Source organism: Nomia melanderi, chromosome 11 (assembly GCF_051020985.1).
Source record: "Nomia melanderi isolate GNS246 chromosome 11, iyNomMela1, whole genome shotgun sequence".
NCBI classification, from domain to species: Eukaryota; Metazoa; Arthropoda; class Insecta; order Hymenoptera; family Halictidae; genus Nomia; species Nomia melanderi.
In genome coordinates this window covers 12566311-12585290 of record NC_135009.1, presented here as the reverse complement: position 1 = coordinate 12585290, position 18980 = coordinate 12566311, and the positions used below count along the sequence as shown (strand labels likewise).

The 18980-nt window shown below is 49.5% G+C and overlaps 2 protein-coding genes across 2 annotated transcripts; one reads left to right on the top strand and one right to left on the bottom strand.

The window, feature by feature from the left end:
• Nucleotides 1-1522: 1522 nt before the first annotated feature.
• On the bottom strand, nt 1523-5104 carry LOC116430660 (uncharacterized). The gene is made up of 5 exons (XM_031985124.2): nt 4770-5104; nt 4212-4359; nt 3974-4056; nt 3551-3704; nt 1523-3383 (listed from the first exon to the last, which is right to left on the bottom strand). Exons 1-5 carry the CDS (start codon nt 4830-4832, stop codon nt 3181-3183), a joined length of 651 nt encoding a protein of 216 aa, XP_031840984.1. The 5' UTR covers nt 4833-5104; the 3' UTR covers nt 1523-3180.
• An 81-nt stretch (nt 5105-5185) lies between these two features.
• Nucleotides 5186-18248, top strand: LOC116430659 (ATP-dependent DNA helicase DDX31). Its single transcript, XM_031985123.2, has 8 exons — nt 5186-5597; nt 5662-6855; nt 6934-7154; nt 7225-7843; nt 7932-8162; nt 11617-11959; nt 14981-15188; nt 17531-18248. The coding sequence occupies exons 1-8, from the start codon at nt 5541-5543 to the stop codon at nt 17676-17678; spliced, it is 3021 nt and encodes a 1006-aa protein (XP_031840983.2). The 5' UTR covers nt 5186-5540; the 3' UTR covers nt 17679-18248.
• Nucleotides 18249-18980: the final 732 nt, after the last annotated feature.

Genomic DNA, 18980 nt, shown 5'->3' with positions numbered 1-18980 from the left:
AACCCTTTAATCAACTGTTTTATTCGTTTCGTGTGGCTTCGAAGCTTCGGAAACCAATCGATCCGTGTTTTTCACACGAGAGAGGATGAGGTATTGAACGGGGACGCGGATGGAAGGAATGGGGGATAAACGAATCGAGCGTATTCGGAAGAGTATGCGCCTCTTAGAGTCGTTACTGGCAGTTTCCTGCGATAACTCCGGCATTGTACTCGCAGCCCCCGGACAAGAGGGGAAGTGAATTCACAATGGGCCACAATGACTGAGCCAACATTACGAATTAGGCTCGGTTACGCGTTTATTGCCGATTCCGGTCCAGGGCAGCGGCGCCGCCTGGATTTTTGCGTGGCGTGGGCGAGCGGACGTCCCGTGGGGCACGCGCTCGCGAAAGTACGCCACTGCGGAGACCCGAAGTATTAGCATTGGTTAGCTTTATGGGGCGTTCAGTTCCGCCGTGGCCGTTCGTTCTCTCTCTCTCCCTCTGACGATCCGTTCCTCGTTGTCCCTTTCCGCCGCTTCGGGAAAGAGCGAACGAGACAGATCAATAAAATCTGTCTGTCTGGAAAAGTAATGCCAAATCGACTGTCCGTTTTCAGAGGCGAACAAATAAATGTCACAAAAGGAGTGGAACGGCTGCTACGACGATCCACCGGCTCGAGCCAGGCGATTCGGGCTTCGATTTTCTTCGGGCACTAGGGTAGAGCTTAAGTAGTATAGGCTACTAAATATTTTAGGTACGATAAATATTTGGGGTGCTGGGGTAGGTTCTAAGTAGTCCAGGCTCTAATGAAAAAGTGATTTCTATCCGGTTCGGTTTGTTAAAATTGCGATTGAGGTGACTACTATAAAAATGAACAGATTAAAGAGAGAATGGATTTATTCTTATTCAGTTTACTTTGGTAAAATTTCGATAGAGGTGACTGTTATAAGGATCAACTTATAATCGAATCGTTAGACAAACTCTAAAGGAACCGTAGAATTATCATTTTGTTTCGAGATCCTGGTATCCTAAGGCTGGGCATTGGCAAGCTGAATCTACTTGGACGTTGTTTAGAGGAACGCCCGATACACGTTTCATCGAACAGAGGAGAACACTTCGAGTGGAACAACGATTCTTTAGGAATGACTCTCACGCCGCATCGATCGCGCATTTCGGTAAGGGATGATCGACGAATCCGGCGCGAGAGAATTTCTTTTTTCACGGTTACGTGACTTGCGGCAGACCGGGCGACAAGGGGCGCCGAAATTGGGACGCAATAATTATTAATCAATTTCGTATTAATTGTTTTCTGGGCGTCGTAGCTTAAGTGGGATGTTGTGTTCCGGCTGCTGGCAAGCTTTGCCCTGTAACCAGCCAAAGTGTCATACAAGAAGATTAATTACGCCGCGCGACGTTTTATGTGGGCCATGCGTGCGACTACCCTTCTCCTTAGCCGTCGTATACACGTGAAAGTAGTTTAGCCATCGGGGAAAAATCGTGAATGGTCCCCTTTTCCCTGGGAATTGAAACGGGAATGAAAACGGCTCGCCTCTGAACTTCCGTTTATTCGAGGAGCGATCGATTGATTCGCGTACACGGGGATGATTTAAAAATGTAACAACCTCGAATACAATTTTCGACGAGTCGCGACTCGAATCGAAGGCTTTCCAGTTGCACTATTTCTCTCATTCTCTCTTTCTCTCTCACTCTGTCTCACTTTTTCTCGAGTCCCGTATCTGCCCTCCGCGAAGCTCTTTTTCATGATTGCGTCCGGATGGTTGGAAAAAAAGGGGTACGCGAAAATAAAAGAGACCCGAGGGAATAAGATTTCGCCGGTACTCCGTCCTCAAGCCACGAAAGAGCCAAGTTAGTTTTATTTTACAATCCATCGGCTTCCACGACACGGTGGGGTGAGTTTCCGTCGTCGTCGTCGTCGTCGTCGTCGTCGTCGTCGTCGACTGGTGCTCCAGTCGCAGGACGAGAGAGAGACGGTTCGATGGAGGTTGGAATCCTTCAGGACGGTTGGACGAGCGTCGAGAGGGTGCACCGGCTACGGGGGAGGCGGGGCGGCTGTCAACTAGTGTTTTAAAAGTTTGCGACAGCCTACAAATTGGCTCGCTCAGTTCTTTTTAAAAGCACCGCCAACCAACCACGTCGCGTACCCCCCGTGTCTGTCCTTCATGTTCACAGCCGTATCGTTCAGCGGAGAGCTTACAGGAACTTTTTGCGAGCGTCAAATTTATATACGTAGTCGTGAAATCTGGTTTATCGGCAACATGGCGACGCTTCGCGCTTACGAGTCTGGCGTTTCGCGTGGTACGTTCGGACCAGTCGAACAAGGGATACGCGAGATCGTAGCATTATCAGCTAAGAACATATTCGATGAGGCTAACAAAAAGCCACGGTTGTCTCGACCGTATTTTCGAAAATACGAGACTGCCGTGACAAGACGAGCGTTCCCCGGTATTCCTCGAGAAACGATCGCGGTGGGAACAGCCGAAATAAATCGCGGCCGGGGGTTTTTTCCTATCAGAGCATTGTGCTCTAGATCATTATTCTCGAGAGTTCCGCGAAAAGTTCCGACCATTCTCGGACAAATCGACCTCCATCTAGGAGACGGCGGACCTCCTGTAGGGAATATGCTCGCGCGCGATTCGAATCCCAGAAGTTTAAAAGTATTTCGACGTAAAACGCGGCCATTTCTCATATTTTCTATGCAGCCGCGCTCCGCCGCGGGCGCATTTGATACACTCTATTAGTCGCATCCCCGGCCTGATTTATCGAGTTTGCCCGCGTTATTGTACATTTTCCCCGTAACCGGGGCCGAGATTCATCGTGTTCTGGTGGCCCGGCCCCGGGGTCTCGGCGCACGTTCCATTAGCCGGCTGGTGATCAATGGTTATTACGCGGATTTAAGGTTCGAATCTTTTTCAGGAATAGGGTCCCGTTGCCCGCTGGAGAGCGTACCCGCGACCGAACGCCTGCGTTTGATCAGCCGATCGTTAGCTGAAGCGGGTAGACCGAACGTCGATAGACTATAAATAAATACGCTAATATCGAGGACATCTAAATCACGCGCGCGCGGAAAGTTTGCTTAAGCAATTACGGTCGCGATTCGTTTATTCTCGGCCTTCTCGGCGAAAATAAACCAGCCGACGCGGCCAAGTTTGTCTCCGTAATCACGTGTTCCACTGTTTCACCCTCTACTTGGGCAGAATCGAAGACGGCTGCGGCGAATTGAACATCGCGAAGTTCTGCGAGAGGAACGACGGCGTCTTCGGCTCGCCGTTGTTCATCTGCGTCGGCGACATCGCCTCCCCCATATCGATATCGTTGCAACCCCGCTCCTCGTCGGACCACTCCTTCCTGGCCACCTGCACCACCATCCAGATGTACGCGCTGAACACTGGAACAGAGACGGAAAGAGACGGGGCGATCAGCGTAATCGCCGGTGCCGGCGCGAATCCGCACGTCCGATTGCGAAATCACGGCCGGCGTAGCGCAATCTGGTCGCAATCGCCGGCTGAGACGCGTAGTACGTATGTGTATTCCCGGTAATTCTAATGTACTTACGTAGATAGACGCTGGACACTGGAATGTACCATATTGATTTATCGTAAACATCGTACTGGGGCCCGTGCGTCAGATGAATAGTCAGCGCCACGGACTGATCTATTATGCTAATCATTTGCAAATACATCCAAGGCACGGCGCACTTGGGTCTCCTCTGCAAACGTACACGGAAGTTAGCGAGATCGTTAGCGAGTTTAAGCAACGCTGCCTACGTGCCGAAAATACGTTCCGCGAATAAAGAAGCCTCCGATTCATTCATTCCCGATACACGACGCTCCTCGTTCGCCCCCCCCCCCCCCACCCGCCCCTGTTCCGTTGTTCAACCGGAACGCTTCTCCGTTCGCGGCACGATCCCTCGACGGACGAACGTTTTCGAACACGTTCGTTCCCAGTCGAAAATATTCACTGGACGGACATACTCACGGAGATCGATCCCACTGCGAGATACGCGCTGGCCATTAACGTCGATGCCGTGTACACGAGGAGAAACACCACCGCCGCTTCCGCTACGAATTTTATTTTTCTTAATTAGCATCATAATGACACGGTTCGTAGACCCACAAAGTGGCCGTTCGACACACGAGGCATTATTTCGCAGCTCGCGGAGATTCACCTGAACCGCGCCACGTGTTTCATGCTGTGCACGCCGAGTAGCACCCACCTTTCCTTTCCATCTGCGTGTCCCTCAGTATCCTCATCCAGTTCAAGCCCAGCACCGTCCAGTGTTCCACTGATTCGAAGAAACTGTTGTCCGTCAGCCGCGAGAAATAGTTGCTCATCAGCACGTTCATCACGAGTATCGAGATCGACTGGAATCAAACGGGAAAGGAAAAACAGATCGCACGTGAAACGCCGATTCGTTTGATCAGCGCGGACGATCACGAGCTGGAATCACGAGTTTATCACCTCGTCATCGTTAACGTATTCCCTTTTCAACTGTCTTGCTCCTGTTTCTGCACGGTCGATCGCACGTTTAACGATCTTTGCTCCGCAAACAAAAACCGTTGGAGCAAACCCGATCGTTTACACAAGCAAGCTCGGTACACGCGACACGAAAACGTTAAACCAACATCCACTGAAATATAATTCAAACCACTTGTAAGTCTCTTTTTCTTTTGCAGCCCGTGAATTAAATAATTCCACGATATTTCGCGTAACCGCTGCGGGGTTCCGGCGAACCGGTTTGTCGTTGCAATTATGCGATCCCGCCGTCACTCACCATGGTATAGGTGCCGATGATCCTCGCGGCCAGAGCGTAGCCGACACAGCACAGCTTGCTCATGGTGAATCCCTGGGATGTCCGTTCCGGTGCGAATGGATCGCGGATGAAGAATGCCGGAATGCGAGCGTCCCGTCGATCGGATTGATTTTCGTTGGCGTAAATACCTCTTCGCCGATCCCTCGGGGAAAAAATGTAAACACGCACATCCGCGGGTAAACACGCGGCGATCGAAGTCACACGCTGGATCGAGCGCGCACCGGCTCGCCGATGATCCGGCACAGCGATAAATCTTCGTTCCGGATCGGCGTACGGACGATTGCGCCGATCGAACGTGATCGACGGCGCAGCCAGCCGACGACGCGCGCTTAATATCGTCTCGTTCGATTATCCGCCACGCGATAATCCACCGATAATTATGTAAAGAGGATGCCATAGCCGCGAGAAACGCACACCGGACTCGTCATGCGGCTCCGTTTGTCGCCGAGCGGACTCGAAAATCAATTTTCGTTTATCACGGTTTTCGATCGTTAATTGAACGTTCAAATAACCAGTGGTTTCAATGTTAGCCTCGAAGCCAGCAGCGCGCCACGGGTGCGCGCATGCGCGGCGCCGTTCGGATCAGTTCGGTGCGGCCGCGCGATTGACACATGTGCTTGTTAGGTTAGCCCGCGTGGTTTTTCGAACGTTGTTGTTTTGTCAGTGAATTCGAACGCGGTTGGGAGAAGTGTCGATCCGCGGGGTGAACATTCGACGGACGCACGGTGAACGATGACTGTACAGGAGATGGACATTTCTTTGAACATCTCCGCGGATCCTGCGAGCAAGGTAAGTGATGGGTTAAGAAATGCTTTGGGATTGTTGATTCAATGAGGTTGTACTTTTTATACAGAGGGTGGGGAGCAATGACGATTATATCCTTAGTTTAATGAAAGGAGAGAAGAATAAGACGGAGAAAGGCAAACGTGTTAGCGAGGGTAAGGTGAAACTGAGTTCTGTGAAAGTTGTGCCTGCTGGTACTAAACAGCGGGTTAAGCAGAAGTCTTTGGCGGCCATTGTTGCTAAAAAATTGGAGGGAAGTGGGTCAGTTAGTCAGTCTTTGAAGGGGAATAAAGTGCAGAAGAAGGTGACATTTAAAGTACCATCCGATGGTGTCAATAAGAAGTTGAAGCAGGAATCGCATCGAGTTGCTTTGAATGTAGAACATAAAGATGTAGAAGTGAAAAAGTCATTGTCAAGTTCAGTTAGCGAAGACAGCAAGGCACCTGTTATATCTTTTACCAAAGTTACGAAAGAAAACTTTGGTAAAACGCTGTTAGCGAGAAAAAGGGTTATTAAAGACACAGATTCCAAGAAGACTCTTTCTAGTATATTTTCCAAAGAAGCAGAACCTCAGAATACTGAAGTTAGTTTGTTGAGTTCGTTGAAAAGATTAGACAGGGATGAAGATATAGTTCCAAAAAAGAAGTCTAAAGTAGAACAGGAAGAGCCTTCATCTGTGACAAAAGAAGTAGGCCGCAATAATAAAAAGAAAAAGAAACTTAAAGAACAGAAAACATCATCGAGTGTCGTAGAAAAAATAGATGTTGGTGTTAAAAAGAAAAAGAGACATATAGAAAAGTCTATTGACAAACCCGACAATGAGGAAAAAGAGGAGAAAAAAGCAAATGTTACTCACAAATCCATTGGAGGGAAGATATCTTCCCTCTTCGGTCATAATCCAGAAATACCGAACATTGGCCAAAGATTTGTGAAGCCTATAAATGAACCAGTCTTTACAGGAACAACTTTTAAGGATCTAAACATTCATCCTTTCATGATTTCAAACTTAGAGCAAAATATGGGAATCACAGAAATGACAATAGTGCAGCAGAAAGCAATTCCTCGGATACTTTCTGGCAAAGATATTTTAATTAGGTCTCAGACAGGATCTGGGAAGACTCTAGCGTATGCTTTACCTATAGTTGAATTCCTACACAAAATCAGGCCCAAGTTAAACAGGAATAGTGGTTTAAAAGCTCTGATCGTTGTGCCAACTAGAGAATTGGCTTTGCAAACATACGAATGTTTCTTGAAATTAATAAAAGTAAGTGTTTTGCATTTAGTGTATAGGAGATAATAGATAATATGTACATATTTCAATCAATTTACCATACAATTTTAGTCATTCACATGGATTGTCCCAGGATACTTAGCAGGGGGTGAAAAGAGGAAAGCAGAGAAAGCTAGGTTGAGGAAGGGGTGTAACATCTTAGTAGGTACACCCGGTAGATTATTAGACCACATTAACAGAACCACAGCTTTGAAGCTGGGGGACGTGAAATATTTCGTTTTGGACGAGGCGGATAGAATGTTCGACATGGGCTACGAGAAAGATATATCAGGGTACGTTTCCTTCGCGATAAGGCTATCACCAATATGCCAACCACTGTATAACTCAACATCACAATTTCAGAATAGTAAGTGCTTTAAAAATCTCCACCCCAAGCGAGAATACAGACTACGATGCAATGAACATACTCCGACAAAACGTGAAGAAAGTTTTCACGGAAGACGAGATCGAGCACATGGAAGATGACACGAGGCAACAAACGCAAATGGAGGATCAAAAAGATTCCGAATCCGATAACGAGACCGATAAAGACGTTAAACAGCAACCAGCGTACCATTCAAGCAGTGACAACGATTCCGATGAGGAAGAACCTTTCGTCAAGTCGAAAAAATCAGACAAACGAAAGTCTCCGTTGAAGTCCTCGGAAAAGAATGATCCCAAGGTCTCGACCGACGATACTCGACAGAAGGAATACCAGAATGACAACAGTGATCCATCCAGGAGACAAACGATCCTGCTTTCCGCGACGTTGACGCAGTCCGTGGAAAAGTTAGCTGGCCTCGCGATGGAGAATCCCCTATTCGTCGACGCTGCGAAGGAGAACCTAGAGAGAACCGGGGACGAGACGAGCGACCTGAACGAGGACTTGGTGGTCCCGCAGAGCGTGGCGCAGACGTACGTGGTCACGCCGGCGAAACTGAGGATGGTGACCTTAAGCGCATACGTCGCCGGCAAGTGTCAGGTAGTCCCTATGTCCGCGGCATTGCAGTCCGTTAGCCCCATGCCCGAATCGGAAAGTTTCATAAACGATGCGCCCGTGTGATCGACAGAGCCACGGACAACACAAGATATTAATATTCATGGCCACTCAGGATATGGTTGATTATCATACGGAAATTCTGTCTTCCGTGCTGACCAAACCGGTCGACGACGAGGACGAGGACTCCGATCCGTTGGTCGACGTGGAGTTCTTCAGATTGCACGGTAACATGACGCAAAAGGAGCGGACGGACGTGTTCAAAACGTTCAGGCTGGCTAGGAGCGGCGTTCTCCTGTGCACGGTAAGTTTTCCGCGTACGAAATCCGCGGACCTTTTTCAATTGTTGTTGCGCGTACCGGTGAAAGAGGATCGTGTAACGCCACATGAAAGCGATGACACTGTTCTGCCAGAGTCGGGAATTAGTATGGGGAGGAGGGGGGGCCGACGAGGAGCGGTGGAGGGCAGCGGAGAGGAGAGACGGCGAGAGAGGAAGAAAGAACAGAAGAAAAGCCAGGGATACCCGACGGCACTCCCTGAGCAGTAAATTACCCCGTGGCTTATTCTTTCAGGGCGGAATTTAATATCCCTGGACCCACGCTGTGTCCGGAGGTTAAAAATTATGCGCGCGCATGAGGCCTTCGTAACGAGTATAATTATGATTGCTCGCCCGTTATGCGCCGGCCCCTTCTTTAATTGTTTTCTACTTTTCAAATAGCGAATGCTTAACAATAACGATACCGCTACTAACAGAGAAATCCCGCCGAGTAACGCCTCTGGCCGCGACATTATAATCCCCGCGGTATTTCCTAATTTCGGTGTACGTTCGCATGAAAGCAAAGGCAATTATCGCGAGAACTGTTCTCTTTTCGTTCGGTGATTACCCATATTTCGCGCGTATCGCACTTCGAAGAGCCGCTCTCTCGCTAAACTCACCGATCTGTCGTGACAACGCGACAACAGCTTAACCATTGTGATTACCGGTGAACGCGATCGATCTCGGTGCCGCGTAAAAAGCCTGGAAGGATCCAGTGATAGTAATAATTGTATTCATTATTATTAACATTGTCGCTCGCTTCCTGGCCGGTTAACGCGAGCTTGGCATGCTACCTTCGTTGAAAAAAGAATGCTCGATGCCTCCACGGGGCTGGGACGAAAATTCATAATCAGCGACACGCAACGAGTGTGACACATTCCACGTAGGAAGGATTAATTCGTTTTAATCAGGCGATCGGCGTCGTCGATCCGACACGTGTTTCACGGTGGCTCGCCACGGGTTTTCCTGCTCCTACACGGGCCTCCTTTAATTGCTAACCAGTTCTTTGAATGGATCAAGGGATACGTAAATATTCCGGGGCTTAACATGCTGACTGCCACGAGAATGTATCGCTTATTCTTTCGTGGCGAAGATAAATACAGGCGGTTATTAATTATTTGGTATTACATATCTTCTGTCACAGTGTTATCAAGTTACACTACATTTTCATTCGGTATTAATTATTCTACTACTATACTTCTTTTCAAGTAATTTCGAAACGTTAGTCATGGGTGATTACTGCGACATTCAACATGGTAATCCTCCAGCGTTTATAAATCTACATATACATCTAACATGTTATTTAAAAAAACACATAATTTATTAGCAAATTTCTTTACACTCCAATTTAAATTATCTTGAACAAAATGAGAACGCAATTAACTCGAGAAACGCAAGGCGGACGAGATGGTGCTTGAAAAAGTGAGAAAACGTTTGACGTTCCAATTTACACGTGTCTCTAACTTGAAAACGTTTCGAATTCTTCGCGAGTGTGAATTCCTTTGGATCGAATTTCAGTCGAATGTTTCACGGATGTTGATTCCTTTCTTTGCACCCGGTGAAATTTCGGTGCTCGACGATCGAGGTCCTGCACAAGGATCCGTCGGTCCCTGTGCATGAGCAACGATGGCAGCCGCCCACATTTTACGGCGTCACTTGCACGGAGATTCTATGGCAGCGTTATTAATTTCCACGTTGAAAACTCCACGAGAGCCCCCGCGGATGGAATGTTCCGCGGCTCTCAGCGGTGGTGGATCCGGATCCACGGGGTGATCTATGGTCCGAGTGAGATGTTTTGAGCGGACGATCCGTTCTCGATCCTACGGGCCACGATCGCGGCCTCTCTCCCCTAAACGATCGTTTGTCTTAATCGCTGCCATCGATCGCTCCTCGTCCCTGTTTTCGTTACATTATATCGCGCCGGTGGCAACTGCGCTGCTTGTTCCATGCGGAGGACACGTAGGCGTACGCCCGCCGGTTTCGCTTTATCGAAGCTGAATCTTTTTTCGTTAAATCCCCGATCGAGCCTGCTCGTTTCCTGCCCGATCAATTATCGTCGTCTCGAGTAGTTTCTGAAAGCATTTCGTCCAAGTTACCACTTGGAAGCACACCGTTCATCCTACATTCAAGCTCGGTATCGTAAAATCAAACGATGTATTCATTGGACACCGCGTATATTGAACTGTCCGAACAGTTGACACTTTCAGAGTAGTATCTTCCAAAATTTATTCAAGTGGGATCCTTTTGTAATCAGGAAATGCCCGAGCTTCCATCTGCTGTAACTTTGTAACGGAAGGCCTTGCAACATTCTGCCTGGGTTCATTATAAAACGCGAAGCTTCTATTTTCATCTCTCGCAGGCCATTTTTTCCAATGATAATTCTACTTTGTGCATCAAATGGCACAGTAAACGTACCTGTTCATTTCCAAAATGTTGCCGCTCGGGGGTCAAAGTGTTAAAGGAAGGAATGCATCAGCGGCTTGTCGATATTTATTTCTACCCGGCGGATCCGTCTCGTACTCCTTCAGACCGGCGCCTGGTCCTAGCCGCGTCTAAGACGTCGGCGTCGAATTAATTCAATAAAAAGAAACGTAAAACGCGGGACGCGTCCGTATCGTGCCGCGAAAGAATTTTCGGGGCCACGACGCCGCCCCCCCACTGGTGGTCCGGGATTAGTCTCCAGGGCCGTCAAGCGGAGCCTCGGATGCGCGCTCGGTTCGGTAAATCATTGGTTAACCGAACGAACGCAAGGAAATCAGGGCCGTGCTCAAACGTTCGCCGTTGGGGTCCCGCAGCGGGCGCCCGCTGCCAGCCGCGCGCATTCACCTTTGTACAAAACGAGAAATCGACGCGGTTTGTAAGACATTTGTACCGGTGGAGATCGGGCTGCGTTGCTCTCCGCGCTCTCCTCTGGCTCCTGAGACCTCGGCGAGCATTGCCGGAACGTAAGACAGCGCGCAGCGCTGGAGACAGCAGTTATGGATGAAATCATCTCCATTCGCCCGATGATCGAACCTGTTTAATCCATTCGCGTCATATTTAAATACAATGAAGAAGTTACGTCGAACGTATACACTCTGATAGATGCACACGAGTCACATCCGTATGCTAATGAACCACATTCGAGTCGTTCCACAGGTGAAGCTGGCTAATTCTGCTTCTCGAACGATCTCAAATTCTAGCGTTGAAACACTTGGTAGGTTCTCCGTTTAGGAAGTTCCATACGATTTTCCTAATTTTCATTCTGTGGAGTTAGTTAATCAAACGAACAGCTCAGTCATGCAACTGCATTTGTGTAGAATAGGCAGAATTGCGAGCTGAGTTCGTCGAGTGTCTGGTTTCATGGCTTCTTTCATAAGTTCAAGCGAGTAGCGATCATCGTATGACACGAATGGGTTAAACCCAAGTGAACGCGCGACGCGGACCGTTTCTCTTCCCTCAGGACGTCGCAGCTCGTGGACTGGACCTGCCGAAAGTGGACTGCGTGATACAGTACACCGGGCCAACCTCTGCGAGGGATTACGTTCATCGAATCGGTCGAACCGCGCGAGCCGGTTCCTCCGGATCGGCGACGATCTTCCTGACGCCGGCCGAGATCGAGTTCGTTCGAATGCTCGAGTCCAGACGTATTAGAATCAAGCAGGAGAGCATGGACGACATCCTCGATAAGCTGTTGACTCCCTTGTGCAAGCACACTTCCGCTCACGGCGCAGCAATCGCGTTGCAGAACGAGTTCGAGAATTTGGTGCTGGAGGAGTCGAAACTTCGCGGGAAAGCGGTGAAAGGTGAGTGGATTTTATTTGACGAATGTATTATATCGTCCGAAAAGTTCCTTTCCTTTTATTTATACACAATGGATTCTTGAGATCTTATGTTTTGCGCCACGTTATTCAATCGTGTACGATCTTTTCTGATCTGTTACCTTCTCCCATCTTTCTGGACCAACTTTTGCTAAACTAAACGTCCACGAAAGGAACCCGCGAGACATTCTAATAGATGATATGCAGCGAGATTGAGTCACTGCTCGAACTAACAACGAGAATCGGCCGACGAACGTAGCGGTTTAATAGAAAGCCGGATCAGCTTTACGGTTTTCCGGTTAACGCGATTCCGAACGGTAGCTCCCCGGCGAAACACAAAGTACTCATGAAATTTAGCGAAGGATGAGGGAGCGGCGACCGTTCCGATTCAGTTGGATCGGAACGAAAGCGAGCTGACTTCAGGGTAGACTAAGCCAATTCCAGCGGGCACCCTACTCGCATATAAAGTAACCCCCATACGCTCGCGTTAGAGAGCCTTCACTCTCTGTCTCTCGGTTTTCCTCCCCGATATTTACATACTCCATGGACGAGGAAGGATGATCTTGTTTGCGATGGGCGCATGGTCGCCCTATTAGGGTCGTTAGGGCGCAGAATTTATTTGCTGCAATAATAAATCCATTAGGACACGACGATTCGTGTCTCGTTCGCTCAAGGGTGCCGCGCGATAGTCACCCTTACCGTAATCGTTCCGCTACTTCGTCGAACAAGTGACTTTTCGAGGGCTCTCCGAGGCGCGGACGAGCGATCGACGACGGCCTCTCGACCCGTGATCCATTCCGAAACGTAAAATAAAGATCATAAATCTTTCTTAGAGGTTTCCGAGTTTCGCAGGTTGTCTCGCGTCAGGGGTGGCTTTACACGAAGGTTAGCCACGGTTTTTGAGCGCTTAGCCGCTCCAGATTTGAGTGACGGTACACAGTTAACCACTTGACCGTTCCTCTACGTGCCCCGGGTGATTGATAGATTAATTGTCGCCCGGCGATCCAGCGCTGCACTTTCCCAACCCGTGGCGGAACGATATTAACGGGGAAACAGGGAACGGGGGAAAGAACGATGGATAAGATATTCGTCGGATCGATCGGCGATCCTTTTTCCGATTCGTCGTTGAGAATAGAAAGTATCGAAACAAAGAAGCTTCAGCCGGAAAGGTTTGATAGCGAAAGAATTATCGGGCAGCAGATGACCGCATCCTACGCTCGTTCCAACCCCTAGAAATTTATTTAATTCCTGACCGATGCGAGGGCTGGGCAGCGTGCGTGTGAGTGGAAATCTCGCTAATTCGTAACATTATCACCCCAATAGATCCGAACAGCCCTCAATAGAGAATACAACTCCATAGAACAACCCCCTGGTCTTCGACCCCTACCACTGACCTAAGAGATCCAGCCACTCCACTCGTACGTGTTCGTCTTTTATACAGTTCTCTGTTATATCCTCTTTAGTGTAACTCCTCGAACGTTTTCAATTATTATAATGATCAACCTCTACCGAATAATACTGAAGATCCTGAATCTTTAGGTATTCTGTCATTGCTTTTCCTTTTTCGTATCTATACATTGAAACTCTAAACCAATCGGATCATGTTTGATATATAAATTCATCGTTTTCGAAGGAATTTGTTTACGATTTATCAAGGAATCATAAAGTTTATTTGGTAATGGATTGTTTGTGCAATGAAGATTCGTCGAGAGGAAATAGCAGGAACGTACGCCCGGCGAGTTAGATCGAACCGACTGTAGACCGGTTGTACGCCTTTCGCAGAGGGGGTGGCCGACACAATCCAACCACTGAATGTGGCTTCCGCCAAAACCACTTACGCTTTGTGGCGAGAGACTCTTAACAATGCGATACAGGATACAAATACAATAAGACGCAGTTACATCACTTAGGAACAATGCCGCCCCACGCGGCCCACTGCTCCACCTACCCCTCGCCACCGCATCGCTCTGCCTTCCCGGCTAGATACCACCCCCGCCGCTGATTTATGTGCTAAATGGAGAAAAACATTTCTCCCTTTTCAACGCGCCCGACACCGAGCCGCGGGAGAAAGATTCTCCCGAAGTTTCTTCTGCGCTGAAGAGACGGGTCCGGGATGGCAGGCAGACGGAAATCAAGCCGGAAAATGTCAGGGCATAAGGTCCGCCACGTGAATTATCGAAATTAAGGGCGTTTAAGTTTCCCTGTAGGAAAGTGCTCGCTGCGAAAAACCATTTTGTCATCTGTTACACGTCAATCTTTTTTGCTTCTTCTATTGAATCCCAGATAATATCATATCTCTAATAAACGTATTTAGTAATTGTCTAATTGACCTCACCAGTGGCTGAAAAGGGTAATTTCTGCTGTATTAACTGGTTCTCAGATTAGTAGTATATCCATAATCGTAGCTTTCAAAGTCGGACGCAAAGTGAGAAGGGTGAGTTTGATTGAAGCAGCTTCATCCGTCAAAAGAGCGAACCGAGAAGTGCTTTACGCCGGATTTTTCACACGGAATGACAGTAACACTAGCACATGTCAAATTCTCTCAGGATCGGTGAACCCCCGAGGTTCTCACCCGCGCTCGCGCGCGTTACCTACAGAAGTCGGGGGTACAAGGGGGAGACTATTAGCCACAGCACTTGACTCGACCCCCGTTAATGCCTCTTAATAGCCCGCCGCGGGGGCACACACCCCATAGAATCGCGGTACGCTAACCCCCGTGGAACTTAATGGAAGCTCGATTAATAAGGGCGCGCTACACGCGCGCGGCCAATGATTACAGCCGTGTTACGGTGCACGTGGCCTCATTTACACATCGACGGGGCTGGTACGGCCTAGCAGAAATACGCGATAAATTCATGGTACTTATCACAGTAACGCCGCGTTAATCGCGAGATCGCGCGATAAAAAAAGGTTGTTCAGAGGATTTACCCCTGCGACGAATCCTCGATGTTCTATTACACGAATTTATTACGGCTTGCCACTTCATTATTTTCGAATGATTTCCAGCGTACATCTCCTGGATCCGATTTTACTCGAGCTACCCTCGAGATATGCGAGAGGTCTTCGACCGGAAGAAGCTTCACCTCGGCCACTTCGCGAAGAGTTTCGCGTTGAGGGAGACCCCGCAACGGATCGGTGGAATTGGGAAGAAGCTACGCGAGAAAGACAACAGTTCCAATCAGCAGCAGCACAACAATAAACTGGCGAACCAGAGGTAAGTACTCCGTCCTCTTTCTTCTCGCCTTTAAAGGATCAACATCTTTACCAACAACAGTAGATTATCTTCAATATATTATATAAGATTTGAAAATTTGTACACGTCATCGAAAGTTTCTTCGCCGATCTCCTAAAGATTAATCGATTCAAGCTTCAGTCTCGGTCCGATCCCCTAAAGCCTAACCATAATCACCATCCTAGCCCAAGAGCGATCGTCTCGGTTAGAGGATCGTCAAAGACGAATCGTAGTCGAATACCCGCGGCATTAATGACGGATTCATGCGTGGCTTGGCTTGTTAACCGCGATGCGCCCCGATTTCTCCCTGCACAGCGCGTTTCCCTCCCTTTCACGGTAACTGGCGGACGCAACCACGTGTGCCAGAGCGCGGAGAGAGCGCACGCACACCGGCCGAGCCGCGGAGGACAGGCCCGGTGGCTCCTAGAGAGGTTGGATACGTCAAAACTGTCGCTTTGTGTCATTCGTCATGTACGACGAACGGGCGGACGTGGTGTGTACGGTGGTTGGCAGCCATAAGCCATACGGCTCTCGTCGTGCTCATCCTCGTTTGTTCGCCGTCTCCCTCGCGTTCCCCTCCCGGGCGGCGTCCTCTTCTCCGTCTGGCCGACACGTCACTGGTCTCTTCGTTGCCTGCGCGGCTCCGTCTCCGTCTATCTCACGGCCGGGTATGCATTTCACATGGCATTCGGCTGGCTTCTGCCCTTCTCCAGGCTTCTCCTGTTCTCTCTCCGACACTCGACTCTCCGCCTCTCGCTCTATCTCGCCATTGTTCATAATTATACAATACGGCTATTAAACAGACTGATGCGACCGCTACTTCCGGCCCTGGCTGCGCCATTTACGGAAACCACGGGACGAGCACGAGCCTCCTCCCTTCATTCTCTGACCGACCCTCTCTCTCGCTCTCTATTCCTCTCCTCTCTTATCTGCCTCCCTCTTTGTCGAAATCTCTCGCCGCTGCACCGTCACCGCACCGATTTTCTCTTCGCCACCTTTTTCCGCTCGCGTGTTTGTCATCCGCGTTCGCTTTCCCGCTGGGAACTCCTCGCTTGCCTTTTCCAGCGTTTGTTTACTCGGTTGGCCAGCAACTGCTACCCTTCTAACACCCGGCGACCTTTGCGTCCGATTAGCGCGCTTGCTGTATGATCCCTTTTCTCTCAACCGCTCGTGAAGTACACGTCTGTCTTCTTGTACTTTGTTCCGCCTACACGCCAACAATGATCAACCAGTTCTCTACCCAGCAACGTGCACCATCAATTATTCGAAGCAGCCGATTCATTAGATTCCCGGCGTCTAATGAACGCGCGACACCGAACGAAAGGCTGATTCGACGTTTCGGTCGGCCCGCCGCACGCGCGCGCGCTCGCACAGGTCTTTCCCCGCGGGCCGGCATTAAGCATTAACTTGTTTAATGCGATTTGAATGGGCGTGCGCTTTCGGCGCACAGAACGGGTAACCGACGGGTGCCCTCCGCCCGTAGAGAGAGAACAAGTCCGTTTTAATGGGTGAAAGGCGGGCACCGAGCTGACGGTCCAATGGATCGAGAGACCCGTGGTGTACGCCTCTGTGGGTGCGATTACGCCTGTCCCTGTGTGCGTCTGCAGCCTGCGTAAGTGAGAATGTGTCTGTGTGTTGGCGTTCCTCTTGCTCGACCGTGTCATCCTTGTGTGCCTGTGAACACCTTCGAGCCTTATCCCCTCCAGCAACACAGCGAAGCTTCGATTCCGGACCCCGAGACTTCGATGAACCTTCCTTACTAGTGCCGAGCAACCTTTGTCTTATCGGACAGAATTGAAAATTTAATATACTGTGTGGACCAAAATCGAAAATTTGATATTCTCTATAACAAGAATGGATCGACGGAATATTAGAAAAATAAGAGGATTCAATTTACTAATATCTATCGATGAACCCGATACAAGGATAATGCAAGAACAGAAGTCCGTACATCGTCATTTCTGAACATCAGTTAGCCTCAGGTTGCCCAGCACTGCCTGCAATCCCCAGAAGATCCTCCATCCAAATTTCCACGGATTCCGACGGAATATAGTTTCCGTCGCAGCGAATACGAACCGAATAATACGGATCGACGAAGAAAAAGTTCGGGACGAGTGAATTCGACACGGCAGTTGCACGAATTCGCGAGGGAAGACAGGGCCCGGTAACGCCGCGTCGCCGGGGTTATCAAAGCGAGTCCCGGCTTTTTGCCGATTTTCGATTACCGCGCTCTGTCCTCGCCACATGTCGTTTACGTTGAATTACCGAAAATTGCGGGTTAGCCCTAACGCGACGATTAAGCCGGCGGCCCGTGCGATTTTCAGGCCCGACGGGGTGCCCCGGAGGAAGCAGCAGCAGCAGGGGCCGCGCGACCATGCGAGGACGGGGTCGCTGAGGAACGTCAGGATGCTCAACACCTCGGAGTACGGAAGCGGCCTCGAGCCGGCCGTGAAGAAGCCAAAGAAATCGTGAGCGTCGCATTATCACCTCGACTGGCTGGTAAACAGAATGCGATTTCGTTTGCCGTGATTCCCACCTCTCGTGTAAATACTCACCCTCCTTTTAACCGTACGGTTAACCGGGCGAAATCAGGTTACCGGACTTTCCGCGAATCCCCGGACTGTTCGTTTTGTCCCCGTTACACGCGGCTTGCGTAACCGCTACTGCCGCGAGCGATACTATCTTGTACAGAATTGTTGTTGTCGCCGGTGTTTCGGCGCGCCCGCGTGTCACGTCGAGAAATAAATTTTTGGTAAAGGAAATTGGATCACGGCACGCAACGAGATGAAATGTTCTTGCAGTGGATGTGGAATACGAACGTAGAACGCAGTCGAACCTCCGGAATTCGGATACGGAAGCACAACTTCTACAAATGTAGAAATTTCTACATTTTTACAACTTCTGCATGTAGGACGAAATTTTATTACCGTTGTTGCCGCGCGTTTGTAATTTATAGACACAACGTATCCCGCAGCATCACTCTCTGATCATCTTACGAATCCTCTACGAATCCCACCGATCTAACCATCTTCATCCGAAAACCGATTAAGACAAAACTCCTCTACAACCCGAAGATCTCTCGCCTTGCCCGCGATTCGACTTATTAAGGTTCAACTCTGTAAGGATACCATGAGGACGCCACAGGAATTTCATATAGTCGCACTGCGAAAACAGTGTAAATTGCGGCTGGCCGGTCCGCGTGCACGGATACGCGGGTTTTTTGGTCGTAAATACGGCCGAGGACGGGGCGTAAGTATGTCGGCGGCGCACGGACGAGGAACAGATTGGTGGGGAGAGGCAGGAGCGAAGCAGCGGAGAAGGAAGAGGGATAAAGGGCGGAGGGATATGATTAATACGGCGGCATTATTTTCAGATTTTTTGCAGCGGGGATCCGCGAGCGCAAATTGCTTGCAAATAAAGGCGGCGTCGGAGCTGCTATCGTCGCTGGTAGGACAACGACGAGTAGGAAGGCAGTGGGGAAACCAGCGGAGAGGGGGGGGGAGAGGGCCGAGAGAGCTCAGCCGGGCTTAATTTAATTTAATTATGCCTTCTTTCTTCGCTACCACCGCGCCGGAAGATAGATGGCGAGCACGGAATCGGCTGAATCGCCTGCCGCGGCCGCCATTAGCCGGAATTACGGATTTCCGTGATAGATTTCGGCTTTCCATTGATCGGCCGGGCGCCCTGATCGATCGTTTAACACCGGAAACCGAACATTTCTAATGGTCCTCGAGCCGTCTGTCCCCGTTCGACGGATCGAAGACGAATCGCGTT

Bases quoted from the DNA above. Each gene is read 5' to 3' on its own strand.
- LOC116430660 (XM_031985124.2), bottom strand. From the start codon at position 4,832: ATGAGCAAGCTGTGCTGTGTCGGCTACGCTCTGGCCGCGAGGATCATC. The intron at 4,057-4,211 runs GTGGGTGCTACT...TAAAATTCGTAG, and splicing joins CACGCAGATGGAAAGGAAAG to CGGAAGCGGCGGTGGTGTTT. The intron at 3,384-3,550 runs GTAAGTACATTA...TCTCTGTTCCAG, and splicing joins AGTGTCCAGCGTCTATCTAC to TGTTCAGCGCGTACATCTGG.
- LOC116430659 (XM_031985123.2), top strand. From the start codon at position 5,541: ATGACTGTACAGGAGATGGACATTTCTTTGAACATCTCCGCGGATCCT. The intron at 6,856-6,933 runs GTAAGTGTTTTG...ATACAATTTTAG, and splicing joins GTTTCTTGAAATTAATAAAA to TCATTCACATGGATTGTCCC. The intron at 8,163-11,616 runs GTAAGTTTTCCG...CTCTTCCCTCAG, and splicing joins GCGGCGTTCTCCTGTGCACG to GACGTCGCAGCTCGTGGACT.